General features: G+C 47.6%; 2 protein-coding genes and 1 non-coding gene across 8 annotated transcripts in view; 2 read left to right on the top strand and 1 right to left on the bottom strand.

The window, feature by feature from the left end:
- MYO19 (myosin XIX) overlaps positions 1 to 12688 on the bottom strand; it is a 28142-nt gene extending 15454 nt beyond the window's left edge. The window contains exons 1-5 of one of the 4 annotated variants that reach the window (XM_075561469.1): positions 12454 to 12688; positions 10377 to 10534; positions 4932 to 5070; positions 4414 to 4562; positions 2931 to 3044 (exon numbers count right to left, since the gene is read on the bottom strand). In XM_075561469.1, the coding sequence (XP_075417584.1) occupies positions 2931 to 3044; positions 4414 to 4562; positions 4932 to 5070; positions 10377 to 10388 (414 nt within the window). In that variant the 5' untranslated portion in view covers positions 10389 to 10534; positions 12454 to 12688. Of the gene's footprint in view, positions 1 to 2930; positions 3045 to 4413; positions 4563 to 4931; positions 5071 to 10376; positions 10535 to 12151; positions 12272 to 12453 lie in introns of those variants that run through there. The other 3 variants (XM_075561467.1, XM_075561468.1, XM_075561470.1) reach the window with 3 other exon arrangements.
- A 435-nt stretch (positions 12689 to 13123) lies between these two features.
- Positions 13124 to 18215, top strand: PIGW (phosphatidylinositol glycan anchor biosynthesis class W). Of its 3 annotated transcripts, none has more exons than XM_075561465.1 (2): positions 13124 to 13268; positions 15329 to 18215. In XM_075561465.1, the coding sequence occupies exon 2, from the start codon at positions 15341 to 15343 to the stop codon at positions 16835 to 16837; it is 1497 nt and encodes a 498-aa protein (XP_075417580.1). In that variant the 5' UTR covers positions 13124 to 13268; positions 15329 to 15340; the 3' UTR covers positions 16838 to 18215. The 3 variants fall into 3 exon arrangements, with proteins under 3 accessions (XP_075417580.1, XP_075417581.1, XP_075417579.1); XM_075561466.1 differs by having other exon boundaries at positions 13151 to 13341; XM_075561464.1 differs by having other exon boundaries at positions 13153 to 13299.
- LOC142460317 (U2 spliceosomal RNA) lies at positions 14671 to 14861 on the top strand. Its single transcript, XR_012786549.1, has one exon. It is a non-coding gene; the product is annotated as a U2 spliceosomal RNA (small nuclear RNA).
- Positions 18216 to 22949: the final 4734 nt, after the last annotated feature.

The raw sequence follows: 22949 nt of genomic DNA, 5'->3' as shown, positions 1-22949 counted from the left end.
GGGGGTCAGAGGAGCCGTGTCTATCAGTGGATGAAGAGATGAGTAAATTGTGCTCTCTATCCATGGAGTACCTACCATCTAGTCATACACAGGAAGGACTGATGGATGTTAAAATGTGGATGAATGTGGAAAATGGTATGCTGAGTGGAAGAAGCCAGACACCAAGGGTCACCGATTGTAGCATTCCATTATATGAAATCTCTAGACAGGAGAATCCGGAGCCAGCAGACCCATGGCCGGGCGACGGGGGAAAGGGAATGGGAAGTATAGGCCTCATGGGGCACAGATTGCTTAGTGCGGTGAACTAGGTGGTGGCGGTTGCACACTGGAAGCATTAGGTAGCAAGGCACTGTTCGCTTTACAAAGGTCAACGCTCTGTCATGTGAGGCGGGCCAAGCCCTGACCATGGACTACGCGGGGACTGGGAGGCCTCCCAGGTGACCTGGGTGCTGCTCTGTGGCAGGCACTGCGCTCTGGCGGGTTTCTGGGCACCTCTCAGCAGGTCGAAATCACAGAAACGTGAGGAAACGGGAAGTTCACACACGGAGTTTAAACTCAGGCAGCCCGGTCATAACATTCTGACTCTGGTTTTTACTCAGCTAAGTGGAGGTGCAGTTTCTTTTTCTTTCCCAGTGCTCTGTTGCAAGGAAAAGGAAGACAATGGAGTTTAATACACTGCCTCACTGCATTCCGGGTACCTTACTACAGCCGGGCTGCAGCCAGCCTTGGGGGGGTAAATGCGCTCAATGTTTTCTACGTAGGCCATCATATCACTGCAGAGAAGGTAGTTTTCTTTCGGCTTTGCTGACGAACTGTTTGCTTCTTGCATTTGGTGAGGACTTCCAGACCCACCCTGAGCAGAGGGGTGAACGGCAGACCCCTGCTTTGTTGGGCAAGAACTGCGCGCCCTCCCCGCTAGGGCGTGTTAGCGCCAGGTGCTGGCTGCTGTTGTTAGAGGCTCTCGTCTGCTCCCGTCTAGGCCCGGTGTGAATGACCACGGACCTAGGGCCCTTTCCCTTCGTACCCACCTGCTTAGTGTTTTCTGAGCGTCTCTGCTCGCCTGTCTTTCCCTGACTTAGTCAAATACATCTTCTGACCCATGCTCGCTCTCTCTCCGTTTTCTGGGACGCCAATACTAAGAGTGGTAGCCCATCTGACACTGTGTCATAGACCTACTCCGAACCCTGAGCAGAACTATGGGAAGTGCCAGGTGAGTCAGGATAGACCCCACAGCAGCAGCAGCAACAACAGAATCAACAGCAACGTGTGGCTTTCACGAGACACTAAGCAAGTGAAAACAAAAGGGGAGGGGGTACAATAAAGTAGAGGGAAAAGAAAAATTATCCAAGAAAGGAAATACTGCATATGCTCGAGTATAAGCTGACCTGAATATCAGCGGAGGCACCTAATTTTACCACAAAACCGCATTTAAAATGTGCTGGGAAACTTGGCTTATACTTGAGGATATACGGTACACTTTATGGTGTGGTTCCTCGGTGAATAAGATAGTCATCATAATGTAAATATGGCAAACGGGCTGAATTAGAAATGGTGCTGTAGAGACAGATGGCACACGGAGGCAGGAAAAGAAGGGCCATGTTCTTGTTACAGTAGGAAGCTGACTGGGAAGGAACAATATATGGACACATATGAGGTGTAGCAATATGGCTGCAGGTAGCCGACCTGCTCACAGAAGCACCATCTCTGGGAGAGGGGAAAGGGCGGACAGAGACGAAGCCGAGTTGCTATTTCTCTTTGTAAGATGTGTTGTATTGCTTGATTTTCAACTATGTAGTTATATTTCTTATTTTAAAACCAATCAAAAATTTAAAAATTTCCGGCGTAGCCCATGGCTGTAGCAGCTGCGCATGAAGGTGACTGGACTCTGGCTTTCTGATCTCAGGCTAGGTCCAGCCTCAGCTCCCCTGAGCAATTCTTGGGGACAATGGGCTTGGTCACTGAAGCTGGGCCCCTTGATAATCTCTCCAAAAAAAATCTCCTCACCCAAGTTCAAGCCCGCACCCTGTCATTTATGGTCACCATCAGCTTCCGGTCTGCCTGGAGCAGCAGACTAACAGCTGCATTTTCCTGTTTCCCCCTGTGTCAGACCTCAGGGTCTGGAAGGTAGCAGGTATTCAGTCACCGGCTCACACATGGGGCGCGAGCACCATGAGGTTCAAGGTCCCTAGGATCTCCGTGAAGGTGAGATGCCACGGGAAGAACGGGAAGCTGGGCAAAGCCTGGGAGGAAGGTGGAGAGTCTTGGGTCGGCAGTCTCCTCGGACTAGCTCAGCAACTTTTTGTTTCACCCGTGTGGTTCTGCCACCCAAGAGCCACAAGGCCTTTCCCAGAGCTTCTGTCTACCTCACGGCTGGCCCCATGCACCAGCCCTGCCAGTGCAAGTAACCCTGGGGCTCAGGGTGGACGGCTCCAATAAGCCCTTTGCGTCCTCAGCAGTTCCACAATGGGGTGTTGGCCCAGAGGCACATCACCCAGTAAGTACCAGCTTACTGGTGCTTGGTAATCTGTAATGACCAGATTCCATCCCCATCAGGGAGGGTGGGAAAGAGAGAGATGCTAGCCATACCTCAAAGCAGAATCTTAGGTGTGGTTAAAAAAAAAGTACAATTGTTCACTACAGACTAGTAAGCAAGCACAAATAAGCCTGCGTATCTGATACTGGCTGGTCTCGTCCTCCACACCATTTTGCAGGGGCTTGTGGAAGACAATTATGTTTCCCAATGCACTCTTAACCACTACATTGCAATCCCCAACTTGCCTGACTTTCAGGGTTATGTCAGAGCCTGGCCTTCTTCTCCAGTGCGTGCCCACCACGCCAAGGGACTCCCTGCTGGGGCCACAGCCTCTCTGGGAATGACCAGGCAGACCAGCCTGTCACAACGCTGATGGGGTACGAAGAGGCCCTCCTACCTTTCCAGCCCCACTCTCTCCACTGACAACAATGGACTGGTTCACGGGCTCCATCAGGCTCTTGACATTCCTGTAGCTCTGCTCACCCACCGTGAAGATGTGGGGCTTCAGTTTCTGAAATATTCAACGGGGGGATGGGGGGTCAGGTGAGTGAACACCCTTCTCTCTTAGGGGGACTGACTCAATGATGGCTGAGAAGGGGACACTGCCAAAGGCCGGGCCAGGGTGCCTCCTCCAGAAACATTTCCTAGCACAGCCGGGCCTTCTCTCTGCAGGCCTGAATCACTCCGAGTCCCTGGCTTAAACTTTTCTTACGCATTCCTTTCTGCCCTGGATGGTTTTGTTAGGATACTTGGCAGTTTGCAAATAACCTCCTCATCACAAGTTACTGCCAGAGAAGTCTGTGCAGTCTCTGCATGGCCAACCCTATTTTGTCGATGAGAAATCTAGGTTTCAGAGAAGTTAAATAACCTTCCCCGAACCACGGTGCAGGTAAGGTCTGTGCTGTCCTTTCCTTCAACAAGTATTTTTTTTTTTTACTTTTTATTTTAATCATTTTATTGGGGGCTCTTTCAGTTCTTATAACAATCCATACATCCTTTGCCTTCAACAAGTACTAACTGTCCCTTGTGCTGGGCATCACGCCGGGCACTGGGGGAATGCAGGGGACTGTGACAGGTTTTGACTTTGACATGGAGCTCTTGGGACACAGTTCACTGGAGTCCACCTGGGCACTCAATCAGTGGTGAACTTCTGGAAGCTCTGTCCACTTGCAGGATGCCTGGCTTGGCTTAGCAATGCCAGCCTATACCCATAGCTTCCTGAAGGCATGGTCTCAGAGCTGCTCTCTTTCCACCTGTCCTTGCCAAGCCACCTCCCTCCTGGACTATTCAAAGTCCCCAACTGTCCTCACTGCCTCCTGCATCACTTTCCAAACCAGCTGCCCACAGCAGGCCACGCTCACACTCCCCCCCCCCCCCGGGTGGCCTGCCTCCTGTGCTGAATTTCCTAACGTGTCCTTGTGTTGTGTCGTTTCCTTCTCTTCCCAACACACCCTCATCAATCCCTTTCTATTTTTAAGCCTCAAAAAGAACATCCACCACTTTATTCTATGTCCTGATTTTAGGACCCAAACTCCGTTTAACAAATAACTTATCTCCCACCACTGTCCTGTAGTCAAGCAGCCCTGGTGCTGCAGTAAGTGAAACACTGGGATGTTAACTGCGGGGTTGGTGGTTCAAACCCACCAGCTGCTCCTGTAAAGACCTGCAATCGCAGCAATCCTCTCTAGGGTTGCTCTGAGTCAGAACCGACAGGGTGGCAGTGGGTTCGGTCCCGTAGTCAGTTACCTGTGTGTCCCAAACTCTGAGCTCCGGGCCACCAGGACACCATGAATGACGGCATGGCTGGTGGATGGGCAGGGAAGCTACAGGGAGGCCTTGGGGGATGGTGGGGAGCTTTGAGGCGACAGGTGGAGCCTTACCTGGGGCTGAGGCGCAGTGTGGTACTCTCTCATCAGCTCTGGCGAGTAGAGTTGAGGGACCGGCTTGAAGGGGTTCAGAGCCACTAGGGTGCAGCCCGCATTGGTGTAGAAGGTGTCAGCTGTGTATCGTGCCTGCAGGCACCGCAGGACTAAGTGAGGCACAGGCACCGTTAGAGAAGTCTGACTTACAACACAGATGCAGTCTCATACAGATGCACACCTGTCAGCAGCCCTCGCTGAGATTCTGCCAACTGCCAGCAGACCTCAGCAGTTCCCTGATGACTATGTGTGAGATCTAATTAAGATGAGCCCTTTGCGAGAGCCAAGTCTGCCCTGGGGAGCTCAGGTACAGATGCCGGGTCCCCCTGGGCAGACTTCTGGGGCAGCCTAAGCTTGAGGAGTGCTGCCTGCTTTGGGAAGCTGAGCCAAATGTCCTCAACCCGCCCCCTCCCCGCTACTAACCACCCACCCATTTGAAGCATTTGAAGATGGAGGGTCGGGGAAAGGAAGGCCCATACCTGTTTCCAGTGTCACGGGATTCACCTGGGTGAGGTCATCCAGCTGGAGCAGCAGGGTCTCCGCACCCAGGAAATCCTGCAGGTCTCCTGGGAGGGGCTCTTCCCCTTGGGCATCAGAGCCCAACCTGTGGCCGTTAACCTGGGGAGGAACAACCGGAGCTGTGAGGGCTGGGACTCAGGCCAGCTGGCAGCGTGCTAAGGCAAGGAACCTGTGTCTTAGAAAGCGGGCAGGCCTATCATATCAGAGCTGGTGGGTTCACATTTCAGTCCTGCCTCTACTAGCCCTGTGGGGCCAAGTCAGTAACTCACCTCTCCTTGTAAATGAAGGGAAACAAATGCCACTCAGAGGCCCATCGCGAAGACGGAAGGGAGAGGAAATTCACAAAGCACTTCATGGCGGGCACAGAGCATGTTCTCCAGAAAAGCAAGCCTTCCCCTTTGTCAAGAACAGAGCACCAAATCTGATTCTAGACTGGCCAGCTTTCAGCCTTGCTGATCTCGGGGGCAGGGCTTGAGGGGGTGGCGGCTGCGGGAAGGTTCTAAAGTAAGGGATCTACAGGCCAGTCTTTTCGGTAAGAGATCATTCAGCTTATGATGAAAAGCAGCGTCGTCTCCTCAAAGAGACAGCGTCTTGCCTTCATTGCTCACTTCCAGAAGCTTAAATTGAACGGCGCAAGTTCCTTCTGCTCCGAGTCTGTCGGAGGGGAAGCCTGGCCCCTAAGGTTGTATGAAGTCAAGAATGGGCACCAAAGGGCACAAGCCGCTCATCCCTCACCCATTCTCAGTGTCCATGCTTAACAAATGCTTCATTCCTGCTCCCTGACCTCTGAGGTCTTGTCTCCTTGGGGACACAAAAGATGGGGTGCGGAGTGGGAAAAGATAGGGACGTGACTGAATCGGCTTTTGGACGACAAAGTCTGTGACCTGACGCAGTGTGAGTTTCCAAGGAGCCTGGTGAACATTACAAGTTCAACCTCCTCAGGACAATGTGCCAAGTGCCCAGTCATGAGTTTCTTCCCAAAGATGTCTGCTGTCAGAATTTGGGCCACCATGAATACACAGGCAGGATCGCCCTCTCCGCCAAGATTAAAATTTTTTTCCTCACCAGACAACCCAACCTTAAGTGATGAGTAAATGTTTAAGCCAGAAAAGGAGTCCGTGTGGTGGTGAAGAACCTAAACTCCAAAGCTAGATTTTTTCAGCTTTGTTTTGAACTGCCTGGGATCTACCACTTATTAGGTATATAACTTCATATACATTTCTTAACCTCTTGGTGCCTCAGTCTTCCTCATCTACAAAATGGGAACGACAGCGTCTATTTTATAAGCCCAACAAAGAAAAACTAAACTCTCTGCCATCTAGTTCACTCCAAGGTCATATTGACCTTGTAGGCTACAACAGAACTGCCTCCGAGGGCTCCCAAGGTCAGGAATATTGAGGAACGCAGACTGTCACCTATTTCTCCTGCAGAGCATCAGCTAGTTTTGAACCACCAATGCTTTGGCTAGCAGCTGAGCATATAACCACGCCACTCCCAGGACTGCTCCTTGTTCTGCCTGGGTACTGCTGCACAAACAGGTCAAGTATTTGAGAAGGTAACTGGTGTACGCTCAAAAAAACTGTTAGCTATTATTATTCTCTTAAAAGTGGCCCCTGAAAGTGGAGAGCAAATGCTTTGAGAGTGATTAGGGCAAAGAATGTACGGATATGCTTTATACAATTGATGTCTGTATATGTGTGGATTGAGATAAGAGTTGTATGAGCCCCTAATAAAATGTAAAAAAAGAAAAGAAGAAAAAAAAAAGTGGCCCCTGGGGATGGCAGGGTGGTGGAGGGAGGGGGATAAAAAAGAGGAGCTGATATCAAAGGGATCAAGAAGATATTTACAAATTATGGATGTCAACAACAATTGTACATGTCCACATGATATAATGGATGTACGAATTGGTATATGTAAGAGCCCCTAATAAAATTTAAAAAACAAAACAAAAAAAGAAGCTCTTAAGGTCCCTGGATGGCACAAATGGCTTGCAGTCAGCTGGTTACAAGGATGGAAGTTCAAACCCACCAGCAGGACTGCAGAAGGGACAGGCCTGACAAGCTGCTTCTGTGAAGATTACGGCCAAGGAAGCGTCAGGAGGCAGCTCCACACAGAAACACACGGGCACCTCCCAAGTCACACAGCAAATCAAAGTGGCACCTCTAATTAGACACTCCATCAAAGGCCCGTGAACTGTGCATTCCCCGTGGGCCTGTCTTTCCACTTCTAGAGCAGTCCTAAGTAAAGGCACAAGAATGCCCAGCATATGCAGAATTGTTATTAGCGACGATCCACCACCAAAATGTCCAACTACTGAGTTGCTCGAATTACAGTACATGCACACCACGGAATACAGCAGGCTCAGAAATGGCACGATACCTCTAACTGCTCTTACATTGTTGATTTAGGAAGAAGTCCTAGGTTATCTCTGGGTGATATAATTATGAATATGCCTATGTATTTTCCAAATGTCTTAACCTTCATATGACTTTGAGGAGTCACGTAATCTCTCTGAGCCTTATTTTCAAAATGGGAATAGAATATATTGACTGGACCCTTCTCACTGGGCTATTGTAAGGATTAAACAAAAATTACACGTGTAAAACACTTGGCTTAGCATCTACTATAGCAGGCATTAACATTATGACTATTTTTAAAAAGTAAAAGAAAGCACAATCCAGACAATTGTTCTGCCTGCTTCTCTCCAGCCCTCAGGCCTGTTTCACGAGCCAAAATGGTTAGAAGGTCAAGTGGGGCTGGCCAGCCCTACACTCAGATATCCAGCCGAGTCTCGAGCACTCACCTGCCTGAGATGGGAGCCATTCCATGGGTTTTGATGCAATGGGTTCTCATATACGGCTTTTCTGGCCTTGGGTTTATAATTCTGCCAAAAATGATTGGCTAGGTTGTAATCTTGCAAGGGACTGCTTGGTTTACTATGCAAATAGGGTGTCTAAAACTACAGATACACAAAAGAAAACAACCTCATATGGACTGGCAGACTACTGTACTAATTCACTAGTCTCCTAAAGGCAATGATCAGTCAGTCTGTGGGTTGGCTGGAAGGGTCACAAAGTGGAATATAAAGGCCAATCCCACAGAGGCTAAGGGGGACCTTACTACCAGCAAGGGACTGGCGCGGAGTTCATTCTTTGGACCCAGGGTGCTGGGAAGGAGAGCTAAGACTGAGCGTGGTGAGAAATGGAGGCGGCTTCAGCAGAGCGTGGTAGCAGAGAAACAGTGACTGCTAGCAGTATGAATGATGTGAACCAGGCGGCCAGTGAGAGGCAGCTGTGGTGAGAATTGTGCACCTTCATGGAGGAAGAGTGCTGGTGAAGCGGGATGCCTCCAGGCATGTCAGTAGAGCTAAGGAGACGAGGCCCTTGTCGGTGCAAGTCACAAGCCAGAAAAGGGGCTGCTGCCTGGCACGGTGAGAGAAGGGCCACCCTGCAGGCATGGTCAAAGAAAATGCTGGAGCTGTCTTTTTTGGAAGCTGTCCTGGCTCTTGAGTTGTATCCTGCTATTCCCAAGTTGCTCCAAGTCCCCAGTTGTAGCCTGACGTTCTCTAATAAATCATATGAGTCTGGTGAGTGCGGCAGGTGAGTCGTGTGGTCAGTGCAACGGAAGGTCAAATCCAGCAGAGAAGTCGAGAGTGCTGGGGGAGGACGGCTGGTGTCAAGTGGTGATAAAGTCAGAGTGGAGGTACATCTGACCTCCACTTCAAAGGTATCAGCTTCATACCAATCTTGATTCTCATGTCTGTGCCCAAAGATAAATAGGCTTCAACACTAAATAACATGGTTGGAGTCTGGGAAGTGCTGTCAGCTAAGGGTTGGACTGCCAACCCCAAGGTCTGAAGTTCAAACCCACCAGATACATCGAGGGAGAAAGATGAAGCCATTTGTTCCTGTAAAGATTTACAGCCTCGGAGACTCTATAAAGAGTCACGATGAGTCGGATTCAACTTGATGGCGGTGGTGTCTGGGTGGCATATTGGTTTCCAGTTGGGCTGCTAACTGCAGAGCCTGCAGTTTGAAACCACCAACTGTGCCAAGGGAGAAAGATAGGCCTTTCTACTTCTATAGTTAGTCTTGGAAACTCACAGGGGCAGTTCTACCCTGTCCTGTAGGGCAGCTATGACTCAGAATCAACTCAATAGCAGGGAGTTTGCTTTTTTTTTGAGACCACATGATGGGAGGGGGTCATATTAAACATCTGCCTCAGCTCAGTGTCACTAACTATTCAGCAAAGAGGCATTCTTTCTGGGCCAGAAGCTGCATATGGAGGATCATCAACATCTGGGATGGAGTTCCACAACGAAGGGTGATTTGGAATCCCACAGGCCTGGACAATGACAGTCTTTTCAGAGAGACCAGGAGGAAAAGACGGGTTCAAGTCCCAATAGCAGTACCCCATGGCCCATCTATCCTTCTGTATATCCCTAGAGGGCACCTTCCCCCATGGTTCTGCACAGGCTGACCTCTTTGCCGGACTGTTTATTTTCTTTCTTCCACCTGGATACCTCCTTACTCTTTAAGGATCACCTCCTCTTAAAGCCCCAGGCTTCCAGCGTACCTCAGGAATTCAGGCTGCCAGGATATCTCTCAGGGCACCCTCTCTTGTTCAGGTTTGTACAGTCACCAAAGCAACTTACTTAAGGATTCTTTAACCCATTCCACCTTACTCACCTCAGGAAAAAGAGCTAAAAATCACAGTAAGAGATTCAAATTAGATAGGAGAAAGAGTTTCTTGACTTCTGAGGTCATAACCCTTAACCACCTTTCAGGTCTGGAATGGAACTCACCAAACAAGACAAGTCTATAAGGTCAATATAAGTTGGGGTAGAATCCACTCCTTACAATCAACCATATGAGATCACATGGGCAGCATGTGCCCAAGAACAAAGTTCAAAAGGCAGGAAGGATTAGGAAAGCCGGAAGAAAGAAAACAGGAAATAGGGAGGAAGTAGGAATGAAAACAGGAAACGGGGTTACTGTCAATGACATGAAACAAAATATGTACGAATTGTTGAATGGGAAACAGATTGCTTTGGAAACCTTCGCCCAATTCATGATAAAAAGTTAAAAAAAGAAAACTTCTTGGCTATGAAGGATGGAAGCCAATGGAACAATAAAAGACCTGTAAGAGATTTTTCCCTTCCTCCCGCAGGGGTCAGTGGAGCCTTTATTCAGGAGCCCTCTTGGCGCAGTGGTTCTGAGTTGGCCTTTACTCTGTATGGACGGCAGTTCGAAACCACCAGCAGCTCTGAGAGACAAAGGCTGAGCTTTCTCCTCCGGTAACCACTTACAGTCTTGGAAACCCCCAGTGGGTCGCTGTGAGTCAGCACTGACTCCATGGCAGTGGGAGCTGGGAAGGTGCCTCCCGGGCCGGAGGCTCTGGGTTACCTGCGGGAGCATCCTGCTTCAATGCCGTCAGCCAGGGTTCTGGGTGGCAGGGCCGAGGAGCGCTGTTCACCAGGTTGTGGAGCATGAGCTGGGGCATGGGTCCAGCCCAGAGCTGCGTTCAGGAGGAACCTGAGACAAGTCACCTTGGAGCCTGTGGCCTGAGAGAAGAAAGGGCCACACACAGGTGAGGACTTCTCCAAGGTCTCCAAGGTGACTCACTCCCTCTCCTCCCACCACAGAGGAACTCTCCCATGAGTCAGGGCGGGGCTAGGCATAGAGGGAGAGTCTGCCCTCTCCCTGCCAATTAATAAACTTTTACAAGAGCCTCCAGAGGCTCTTTCTGCAATGTTAGAGCCAATTTCCCTGCAGAGACTGGGGTGGGGCTGCAAGTCTTGTCCGATGAAGGATACAGGAAATGGCAGACTTCTGCCCTATCGCCTTAGCCAGACCAAAATACTCTAGTGTTAGGAGTCTTGACTTGAGCAGGGAGGGGAGCCATGAGTTAGCTGGTGCAGCTCCTGGAGGCGGCTGTGTGGGAGGGGATTCAGAACACAGCCATTCCCTGGGTGTGTAACATGGGGTAAGCCACTTTCCTGGCTCACAGGGGTGGCTCACCTTGAAGATGGGAAGAGTAAAACTGACCTCAGAAGGGGTAGTTCTGAAGGCCAATCACACCGTGGTTTGAAAACCCTGCACCAAGTACAAAGCTGTATTCTCTCAAATGGTACTTCTAACAAGAGTTGTTGTAAACCAACAAAACGTAATCCACAAGGGAGGCTAATCGGGTGGGCCCATCCCATCAACTTCAACGATGTGTCCCAGAGATGTTTCTCTGTAATGATGAGCAAGAAAAGATTTTCTTGGGGCTTTTAATTCAGATGGGGACTCTATGGGTATTGAGAAAATGGCAATGAGCTGGCATCAGAACTGGGTTGAACACGATCTCCCTGAATAGTGACTGCACCCAGACTGAGAGACAGCCATGCAGAGGTCTCCAGAGGCTCAAGGAGCATAATTAGGAGCTTCGTTAAGATAGGTTGAACCCTTTAACAGAGGGAGAACCCAGCATACATAGCCTTTAGGATCCAAAGCCCATGTCCGCCTCTAGCACATGCATCAGTAGAACTCTCTCGACCCTATTGTTTCCTCAACCACAAAACGGGATATCCACGCATTGAGTCGATGCAGACTCGGCGGCCTTGTTCAGGCAGAAAAGAATTGATCCTGAGAGTTTCTGAGACTGTCAATCAACCTCCAGCCTTCCTTCTCTCTCACTAAATTTGATCTGATCGGTACTAATGCTCTTCCTCTCCTGGAAGACTTGGGGCGGGCTCCGGCCTCGCTCAGAGGAAAATATGCTCTAACCACTGCTCCACCAGCCAAGAATTTCTGGGCAGGGTGTGACCATTGTGGGCAGGAGAGACTGTAATAAGTAGATGAAGAAACCAGTTAAGGCAAGTGGCAACCTGATCACCAGCTCCTCCCCCTCCTCGCCGGCCGGTTTCCTTTCTCCCGGTGGGCAGCTGGGGAGGAGAGCTGGGGAAGGGTCCCGCGGACTTAGCTGGCTCCGCCCCCACATTCCAAGCAGGGAGTCCCGGTCCCGACAAAGTGCCGGCCTTGCCCAGGGCTGGGATGCCGCTCCGGAAACACCGGACAAGGGGAGAGCATGCCCTTCCCAGGAAGGTGGACATGACCCCAGCCAAGGGCACAACTGCCCGGACGGCTCCCGGGACCAGCCACCGCGACCCGGGTCCGTCGTCCGTCCCAAGTCTTACAGGAGGGGAAAAGGCTCCCTCATCAACCTCCAGGCGGGGGCCACCCCCACCCCGGACCTCCTCCTGTCCGCAGGGTGGAAAGGTGGTAACGGGTGACTCTCAAGGGTCCTGGGTCTAGGCGGGGCTCTGGGCTGAGTGACCTCCTCCTGGGATATGAGAGTCTAAAAGAAGATAAAAAGGGTTCTTTGGAAACCGGACAGGGAGACGTCACCGTCTTCCTCAGCACTCCGGGCAAACCTGCCTCCCCATGCCCCTCTGGGGTCGCGCCGGGCTTCGGATGTAGACTCAAGGGTGGCACTCACCGGTCCCACAGCCCGAGCCGACGATCGTACGGCCCCCGCCGCCCCAAAGGAAAGGCGGGAGGCCTGGGAGCGGCGGCGGCGGGAAGAGCCTGGGGGTGGGGGGACAGGAGGAGGGAAAGCCGGCCCGCCAGCGGGACTTGCTCGCTCGCGACTCGGGCTCAGACGCCGGGAGCCGCTCGCCCCTCCCCCGGGGCGGGGCCGCACACGCCGCCCGGCGCGCACGTGGCCCGCCTGGGCCACCCGGCTCGCGGTCGGGGAGCTCCCTCAGCGACAGCGCGGAGGCCCGGGGGTGAAACACGGGCGACGGTGGAGCGGGAGTCCCCCACGTCCGGGCGCAGCGGCTCGAGAGGCAGCGTGGCCTGGGGCCTTTCTGTAGAGGGCGCCGCGGCCGAAGCGTGCACCCACGGACCCTTTCACCCTGACAGGGCCTCGCCATAGAGACCTGAGGGGCTGATGTGAAGCGAGGCGGGTTTCCCGTCGCTAGAGCCGCTTTGACAGGCCAGCCCGGGGCCACGACTGCAAAGGATTTAGGCCGGGCGAGCCCAGTTGGAGGAAAACCACCAGGGCAGGGGCGGGCCGTGGGACTACTCCGCCTGCCCGGCTGGAGGCGGGGCGGGAGCGGGGGCGGAGCTGCGCGTGTCGAATCGGCCGGCCCGGAAGAGCAGCTTGCCCCGCGCTGGCCGGAAGCACCGCCTCCCGGAAGCGGAAGCGGCTTGCTCCCGCGTTCTTCAGCTGTTACTCTTGGAGTTGGGTGGACCTTTTCATGGGAACTTTCTGCTGGGGGCAGCCGAGACCTTCCGAAGCACGCGTGAACTGTAAGGACTGGGCCCAGCCGCGGGGTCGGAAGTATGTCTAGATCTCGTCCCCCTCCTCATTCGGATTGGTTTGGTATGGTGCCATGTTGCTGGGCCCAGATCGCCCAGACTGCATTCATTCACTGACTGATTCTTAATTTGACCAAAAGTGTGTTGTGTGTATGTGCCGTTTTTCAGGCACTGATATGGGCCAGAAAGGTGTTTTCCTTAAACAAGGAAAAAAAGGAATAACCTATTTCCACAACTCTCCAGCTCCTACCCTCTTTCCCAGTAGTGATTAGTGACCGTTCTGTCCAACAACACCGACCTGACAATATGGCTGCCTGTAAATATGGCGGGCAGTGTAGTAGAGCTTAAATCCCGAACATCTGTTTGCAGCCTGTCAATGGCAATGAAAGCCCTAAATCCATTGCAGAGTCTCACGTTGAATTAAACCTCCATTGAATTCCTTCTGGTCAGTGAACAGTCTTGGTTTCAGGCAGAGTATGTTGGAAAGTGAATTACCTTCACCCTCCTCCAGCTAGCCCAGGGCGGGACGGTCTCCCTTAGGCGCTGTGGGTTCATAGTTAGGGGTCATGTCCTGTCTTGGTTGAAAGACCCACTTTTTATCTTGTAAGCTCTTCTGTCTAGCATTGTGTATTGTAACATTCATGGGTCTGTTCCCACTTCTGTAACTGATGTATTGATATGCTACCAATCATGCTTTTGCGAGTTTCCTTTGCCCTCTCATGTCCTTATTAAAGTTCTGTATTGCAGCAAGCCCCAGGGACATTATGACCTTGTGCTAATGTCCTCCCTCATCTGGATGATGTTTCTTTGCTCTCCTTAAGATTTAATAAATGTACTACTTAGGTTATATTTGAGATTTAGGGTTTCTTTTCTACCTTAAAGCAGGAGGAGGTAAGGAGCTTTGAGTTCACCCTACTGAGCAGCCAGCATGTTGTACCAGAGATAATAGGCTGAGAGTATCTGAACAAAAACAACCAAATGTCCTTACAGCTAGTTCCTGTGGCAGCATCCGGTGGGCTCTAACTTAGCACCCGTATGCACAACAGAATGCAGTCCTTCCTGTTGCTGTGCCAGCCTCACAATTGCTGTCTGTATGTCCAATGCTGGGGCTACTGTGTCAGTCCATCTCCTGGAAGATCTTTTTCACCAACTCTACCAAACATTCTGTCCTTTTCTATGGACTCGTCTCTCCTGATACCGTGTCCACAGTCTATATTTACTTCTAAAGAGCATTCTGGCTGTACTTCCTCCAAGAGATGTTTGTTTTTCTGGCAAGCCATGATACTTTAACTATTCTTCACCAACACCATAATCCAAATACATAATTTTTTCCTGTTTTCTGTACTCAAGTCATTATTTAAATGTAGTCAGTTTTTATTAAATAATCTTCATGATTGCTTCTCAGCCTTTTGGCTAAGATCAAGTGTAGTATCTGTTCTTATCAGTTTAATATCTGATACTTTCTCTATCCAAGGACAATATATTAAATGGATTTTTGGAGCAGGGAGATGGAATAGGAGCTTGCTCCATCCACTCCATGCATTGACCTGGTATTGCACTACTTCCAGGAATGGTGTACCCCCTCTGGGGACTAAAAAAACAAGAAAGAAAAATCTTCATGACATAGTTTGTGCAGTAGAATTGTCCCCTTGGGGTTTCTAAGACTAAATCTTCACAGGAGCAGGAAGCCTCGCCTTGCTCCAAGTGGTTGGTGGAGTTGAACTGGTGACCTTGCAGTTTGAAGTCTCCCTGGCCACCCAAGGTCCTTAGGCTGTCTTTAAGATAAGCTTTAAAAAAAAAGATAAGCTTTTAACCAAGCATAATTGTCAGGATATTCCTGTCCTGGTACATCAATGTTAGGCTTCTCAGAAGCCTTGGGAGAAGAGTCACAAGTTCAGCTTGTGGTTCAAAGTCCTCAGGGCCAGAAGTTCTGTTCAGCAATCTAGGAATAAGAGCAAAATCAAGTTAAGATTATGTATACAGACATACATACCAATCCACAAGAATGCTATTTTTCATAAGTGCATTCTCTTGCTACTTTATTTTTACAGGAAGAAAATAAAATGTCTCAAAAAGAGATGAAGGAAGATTTTGTAAGAAACCTCAATGGCACCACCATCCTAGAAATCACCCAGAGTTTGTGCTTACCTGCACCCTGTGTCCTGTGCCGGGGGCTGCTGATCATTCTCCTACAGCACTTGGGTTCTTCTTTTACCTGGAGAGCCCAGTTCTTCATTGACTTTGTTGTTCTAATTGTCCCCCTGGTGGCCAATTACACCATTTTATCTTCCTATCTGCTCCTTGAGCAGCTTATTATTGTTATCATGGGGGCAGGATTGGCCTACCAAATGTACCACAGAAGGACTTGTTATGCCAGAGTGCCTTTACAGAAAATCGTCGAGAAATTCCTGAAAATAAATCTAGAAGCAGAATACATTCCAGCGGTCACCTGTTTCCGTGTAATTAACAGTGTCCTGACTGCTATTGCCATTTTGGCCGTGGACTTCCCGCTTTTCCCCAGACGATTTGCCAAAACGGAGCTCTATGGGACAGGAACAATGGATTTGGGAGTGGGCGGCTTCATTTTTGGTAGTGCAATGGTTTGTTCAGAGGTGAAGAGCAAATCCACTGTGGAGGGAGCCAGATTTTATCACGTTGCGAAGTCATTGCACTCTGCGTGGCCGCTAGTCTTCATAGGAATAGGGCGGCTAGTCGTTACAAAGTACATAGGCTATCAAGAGCACATTACTGAATATGGAGTTCACTGGAACTTTTTTTTTACCTTTGCTATTGTAAAATTGGCAACATCATTGCTTTTAATTATTGTTCCTTTAAATAAGTCTTGGATTGTGGCCATCAGCATTATTGTACTATACCAGCTAGCACTTGACTGTACCCCCCTAAAACAGTTCATTTTGCATGGCACTGATGGCCGTGGCACAAGGGTTGGGTTATTAAATGCCAACAGAGAAGGAATAATCTCTACGTTGGGGTATTTGGCTATCTATATGGCTGGTGTGCAAACAGGGTCGTATCTGTTTAAGAACAGATCACATATCACAGACTGGATCAAAGTATTATGTTGTCTTCTGTTGACCGCTCTTACCCTCTTCGTGTGTCTTTACGTAATTCAGGGGAATTTAGAAGCAGTCTCTCGAAGAATGGCCAATTTAGCCTTTTGTGTTTGGATAGTTGCTACTAGCTTGATTTTTCTGAGTAGTTTCATTATGGGTGATATAATTTTGAGTTTTGCCAAATTTCTATTTAAAGGGGCCTTAGTACCGTGTTCTTGGAAACTTATCCCGTCACCTGCTACAATGAAAAAGCATTCAGAGTCCCCAGGCCCCGAAGCTGAAAGGAAGGCAGACAGTCTTTGTTTGATCACAGCTATTAACAGAAACCAGTTATTTTTTTTCTTGCTGTCAAATGTAACAACTGGCTTGGTCAACCAGATGGTAGACACATTACACAGCGGCACCTTGCGGACCTTGTGTCTGCTGCATCTCTACATGCTCACCAACTGCTTCATCACATTTGTGCTGTATGTGCAAGGACTATGAAGTTTAGGTGATCGATATGGGTAAAAGCTGTCTTTGAGTATTTTTGTGGAGAAAAATATTAAATGTGAAGTAAATGTGTTTTTGACAATCCAGTGTTGACTATATTTGATTATAGTTTCAACCCTTAACACATGCGATGCTTTCTATTTTATTGTGTCCAACACTATAAACTAAACCAACAGAGAAGAAACAAGGCCTGTAATTTGGTGGGGTGTCTATGAGATTCCAGTATTTAAAGGGAGCAGTGATAGAGGTCTAACACTGGAAGACTGGACTACAGAGAGGAAGTATTACTTTCCACCTTAGGTCGCCTTATGCCATTCTACATGGTTTTAGCTGGTAGGTTCTTATTTTGTCTCCAACTTTTTATTAGATTTGGGTGAAAGTTTACAAAGCAAGCTGCTTTTTCTCTTAAACAGTTCATGCGCACATTTGTTTCATGACCTTAATTGTAATCCCCATGATGTATTTGTCACTTTTCCCCACTTGCTCCTTGTGTTTATCATTTCCATTTGCCCTACTTCCTTGCCTCCTGAGCTTTATGCTGCTGCCCCTTTGTGGCATGGAAGCCCTGGGGGTGTAGTGGTTACCCGTTGGGCTGTGATCTGCAAGGGCTGCAGTTTGAACCAGCCACTCTGTAAGATGAGTCTTTGCTCTCATAAAGAGTTACTATCTTGGAGTCTCAAAAGAGTTGCTCTATAGGGTCTCTGAATTAATTTGATGGCAGTGAGTGTAACTGCAAAGTCAGCAGTTTGAAACCACCAGCTCATTTTGCATAAGAAAGAGAAGGCTTTCTACTCCCATAAAGAGTTAGTCTCCGAAACCCACAGAGGTGGTTCTAACCTGTCCTATAGGGTCACTGTGAGTTGGAAATGACAGGAGGAGAATTTTTTGTCTTGGGTGGTTAGTCTGAGAGCTCAGACCCCCCTGAGTTTACTGTTCACCTTACAGGCCTATTGTTTGACTAAAAGTTGAGCCACAGGTGTGGCTTAAAGGGTCATTGAGGGCCAGTCTGGGGTTTCACCAGTTTCTATCAGACTAATAAACCTGGTCTTTATTAATTACTGAGTTTTGTTCCACATTTCTTCCACTCTATCCATGATCACTTATTGTGATCTCTTATCCACTCTATCCATGATCCCTTACAGAGTGGTTGGCAGTGGTAGGTAGGTACCATCTAGTTCTGGTCTTGGGAGCTTGGGGTTCTATTGGTCCATTAGCCCTTTGTAGTAATTGTTCCCAGGAGTCTGGTTTCCTTCACCCTTCTTTACTCGGATAGGGGGGACACCAATAGTCGCACCTTAGCTGGCTGTTTTATATGTATTGTGTGTGTGTGTGTGTGTGCCGAAACCCGGATTCGAATGTATGTATTTTATTAATAAAGTTTATGTTAAAATTTCTATATGAACTATGGAATTGTTGACCCTTTATTGTTCAATTTTAATGTTATTGATTAACAGCAACTAATAACATAAATTCAAAATTGTGGTATGAGTTTGGGTGCCAGCCCCCATCACTAGTCATGAGTTCAGTAAGCACAATTGTACGGTTGAGATATATAAATATTAATGTCATCGAGAGCATGAGTGATAGAAGAGAGTCAAATAATGGATTCAGACACAATTCATGGTAGCATGCTCACCTCCTGGATGGCCATGATCTTACCAGCCAGGTCCTTGCACAGCATGGGCCTAGGGGAGCAGGAGGCTCAAGCACCAGGCAGGAAGTTGGAGAGCCAGGCCACCCGGAGGCTGGAGCCCTGGGGCATGAGGCTGGAGAACCGGCTTACTACTAACCAAGGGTTATATCTCCTTCGGGGGCCATCATTACAGGTAACCACATGTCACAGGAAGGGGCAGTACAATAGGCATACACATCATAGGAAGGGGATGTATGATAGGCTTAAGTGTGATAGGAAGAGAATGAGCTAGGGGTGTGTCCATAGGAATGGGAAGGTCTAGGGGCATACATGTGACAAGATGGGCAGACCCTAGATTCATGATGGCAGCCTAACCTTGGTCATCCTTGGGCAGGTTTGACCTCTGAGGTCTCCTACAAGGAAACAGACAACTACTATCCTTACCAGAAGGGAGTGGGCCCTATTTGTTGTGGGATAAACAGTGGTGACTGCTTGGTCTAGATGGCTGATAACCCTTAGGGAGAATAACCCCTGACCTACTTCTGATGACCTCCAAGTGTACAGTCATTCGCAAGCAGCTACGTTTGGCATATATTTGGGGGAAACAACTTGGGAGAAATCCTTCTGTTTCCCACACAAAATAAATTATTTACTATATAGTCAGAAACTGAATTGTATGTTATAGTTTATGTACATAATGAAACAATAGACCCTAATTGTGCCTAATTCATTGTTAAGCCTCTGTGCTGGAAACGTGAAGTTGTCTTAGAGCTTGCAATCTAGTGAGGGAGACACTTCAATTATAAACTGAACTTCGGAATAATTGCATAGGTAGTCAAGAGTGTCAAATTGAGAACATCTTGGGGGACAAATAAATGTGGGTGAAGGGAGACAACGGTCAGTCTAAAACATGAAATAATCAAGGATTCCTGAGTGTGGGGGTGGGGAAGAGCTGATACCATGGGCTCTAGTAGAAAATGTTTTGGAAATGTTGATGGCAACACATGTACAAGGGTGCTTAATACAATTGAATGATGGATTGTCATCATATTTGTAAGGAATCCCCCAATAAAATGATTAATAATTTAAAAATTGAGAACATCTTCCAGAGGGGAGTCAAGAAAGGTTTTCCCACCCACAGTAATGGGTGTGGTGAGGTGTTACATAGAGTGTGTGGGGTGGGCTGAGGCTGGAACAGGGAGGAGTAAATATTTCAGGAAAAGGAATCCCTTAACAATGGTTGAGTTGGGGAGGGAACCTGTCACATTTTAGAACTTAAAAAGAAGGTTGGAACTTAAAAAAAGTGAGAACATGGGGAATAAGCTGGAGGTAAGCAGGGACTATTAAGCATTCCTCAATGACCACATTAACGGGAAAGAACTACTGAGAAAGTCTAATAGAAACATGCCTATATTAAGGTTTAATATCTGGTTAACAGTGTGGACCTTTAAAAATGTTTGTTCAGGCTTCATGGAAATTCAAACTCAAGATGTGGGTGGGGGGCATATCTGTATCAGAGAAAGGGGTTTCACTTCTGTTAATGGGTAAACCAGGAGGGGCAACCTGCCATTGGGGAAAAAGTGCGTAGCAAAGTATGATGAAGAAATCAGATGGTGGTACCTGGCTATCAGAAAGAATTGCATCCAGAGTCTGAAAGACTTGTCTTGGAACAAGCATCCATCTAAAGTGTCAGCTAAGTCCACATGGAAGAAACACGTATCATGTGATTCAGGGATTGTAAATAACAATCCTAGACCAGGGGAGGGAATCATATTAGAGTTTAAATTCCAAACACCTAGTTTGCAGAAGGCAAACAAAATGAATGAATGACAATCAAAGCCCAAAATCCATTTTCAGAGTCCCGACGTAGATTTAACTTCTGGTGAATTCCTTCTGGCCATTGGCCAGGGAGGTGGCTAGCCTTGCTGTCAGAACACAGTAGAAAGTGGGTGAATACAGATGTAGTTAGGTTAAAATGTAACACCTGATCGTGGGTTTTGCCTTTTAACTCATTTTAAACTTGCTCTGGATTTCATTATTTTGAATTTTCTTTGGGATTAAGGATTTTGTGGGATTTTTTTTTGTGGTGGTGTGTGATAGGTAGGTTTATTGTGCCAACCTGTCCAATAGGAACCTGGACAGAGACTGGACCAACGTGTGGCTGCTTTAGCTAGTTCTCTGCCTCAACTTGTGAGCTACACTACCTGTGGGACAAGCCAATCCATGAATCATTTTGCTAGAGCTTGAGGTTCCTTTGAGACCTGCTTGCCACGCTGCTGGTGTGTACATCCCTCGAGCTTGAGGCTGGTGGATCCTGCTGTTTTGCATTGCTTGAGTTCGATATCCCATCCGGGTCTGCCTCGCTAAGCTCCTGAGCTGCTGAATTTGACTCACCCTGTTGCTTGCTGCCTGTGTGCATACTAGTTTACGCTGCCTGCATTGTCCAAGGGAAGACTCAGCTGTCTGCTTCTTTGACCTTTGACCCAGCAACCCTATGAGTTGAAGGACTTCCAGAATATTAACTGTTCCACAGAAGCGAGTTGAATTGAGCCCTCTGTACTGCTGTGTGAATTAGCTGTTATATTCCTTTGTGCTGTGTAAATATATATATAGTAAGTGTCCTGTTTTTTTTTTTGTTTCTCTAGAGAACCCTGCCTAACACATGGTGGTAGTATGCTTTTTTTTTTAAGATCTTCTGTATAGGAAATCCAGCATAGATAAATCTATAGTAACTAGATTAATAGTTGCTTAGGGTTATGGCAAGGGAGGTTGGGGGGAGATGGGGAACAAATAAGTACAATAAAGAAAATGTTCTGAAATTGATTGTAGTGATGATTGCACAATTCTTTTAACTATATTTAAAACATTGAATTGTATGGTTTGTGAATTGTCAATAAACCTGTTAAAGTGTAAATGTATGTATATATTTAAAAATCTTAAAATTTAGAATATAAACCAAAACCCCCTTGCCACCCACATGATTCTAACTCTTGATGAGCCCAGAGAATTTCCAAAGTTGGCAATCTTTAAGGAAGCAGATGCCAGGTTTGAACTGTTGACCTTTCAGTTAACAGCTAAGTGCTTTAACCAATGCACTACCAGGGCTCCTTCATAGTTATACTTCTCACCCAATTCTTTCCTCCAAACTTTAATGTTCTCTGATATTATTTAAAGTGGGCAAAATAATAAATCACCACTTGCCCTTAGGTATATTTCAAGTGGAAATCTTATTACTGAGGAATAGCTAGGGGTCAGAATGTTCAAACTAATTTGAAATTTGATAAACAATCGAGATCTGTACAGGGTAAGAGTAGGTAGAGCCTCTTCCAATTTTAAATTGTATTTTTTTGGTTAGTGTTAATTAGTCATCTCTAATGTCATTGAAGATTTATTCTTTTTCAATAAGACGATTATACTTGTTTCCTTCAATGTTATGTTAATGATGGCTAATTTAGCATTTATGTAGCACTTAGTATTTGTTAACTACAATCAGTTGTATATGGAACCAGCCTATCATTGAAAGAAACAAATCAGTCTGTTGAATAGTTTATAATATAAAAATAACGAGCAAATTAGATTTTATTTTCAATTTAAAAAGATTTGTCGCAAAACAATGAGTATGAATTGTTTAATAGAAAACCAATATGCTTGGAAAACTCACCCAAATCACAATGAAAAACAAACATCATAGAAGGCATCAGTGTCTCCTGTGGGGCTAGGAACATATAAATAAAGTACTTGGAATCCTAATGAGGGGCGTGGTCAGTTTTGCCATGCAATGAGGGTGAAAGTAGGCCATCTCAGAAGTGGAAAGGGATGACCTCACTACCATCAAGAAAAGTTAGCTAGCAGTCAGTGGGTCATGTCCTTTGGACTCTAGGTTCTTGCTTTGAGAACCTCCTAGACCCAGGAAAGGGTGAGCTGTAACCCTGGGGATGGTGAGATGCAGAGGCCGCAGCAGAGGCAGCTGACAGATTACCAATAGGAGACAGCTAGGGGAACTTCCTGGATCAGGGAACTAGAGCACTTTGGGGCTGTGGCTTACCGGCAGATAGGAGTACCTCTGGGTGGAGCTAAAGAGCTTTGTAACACATGTACAAGAAATCCAAGAACTGAAGAGGCCTAATCAACTCCAGAGGCTGAGGCCAGGAAGAGAGGCCTGTCTCTCTGGCCATGGCCAAGAAGCTGTTCTGACCAAAGAACTGTATGAGTTGTTCCAAGTTCTGAATTGTAACTTGTTACTGCCCTAATAAATCCCATAGCTGTGAGAAAAGTACATCGTACATCATCGCTCATTTAAATAAGCAAAATAAAGTAAGTTATCTGATGACTTAGGTATGTTGTCTAACTGGACTGCTGCTTCTCAGTAACTGCTCTTTCCACCTTTCCTACGCCTTACGTCTCTGTCTCAGTAAGTTTATGTGGTAACAATTACCGACAGAGAAACCTAATTTAAAAGTATGATTTTACCTA

This window comes from Tenrec ecaudatus, chromosome 10 (genome assembly GCF_050624435.1).
Source record: "Tenrec ecaudatus isolate mTenEca1 chromosome 10, mTenEca1.hap1, whole genome shotgun sequence".
Lineage (NCBI taxonomy): Eukaryota > Metazoa > Chordata > Mammalia > Afrosoricida > Tenrecidae > Tenrec > Tenrec ecaudatus.
This window is presented reverse-complemented; position numbering and strand designations above follow the sequence as displayed.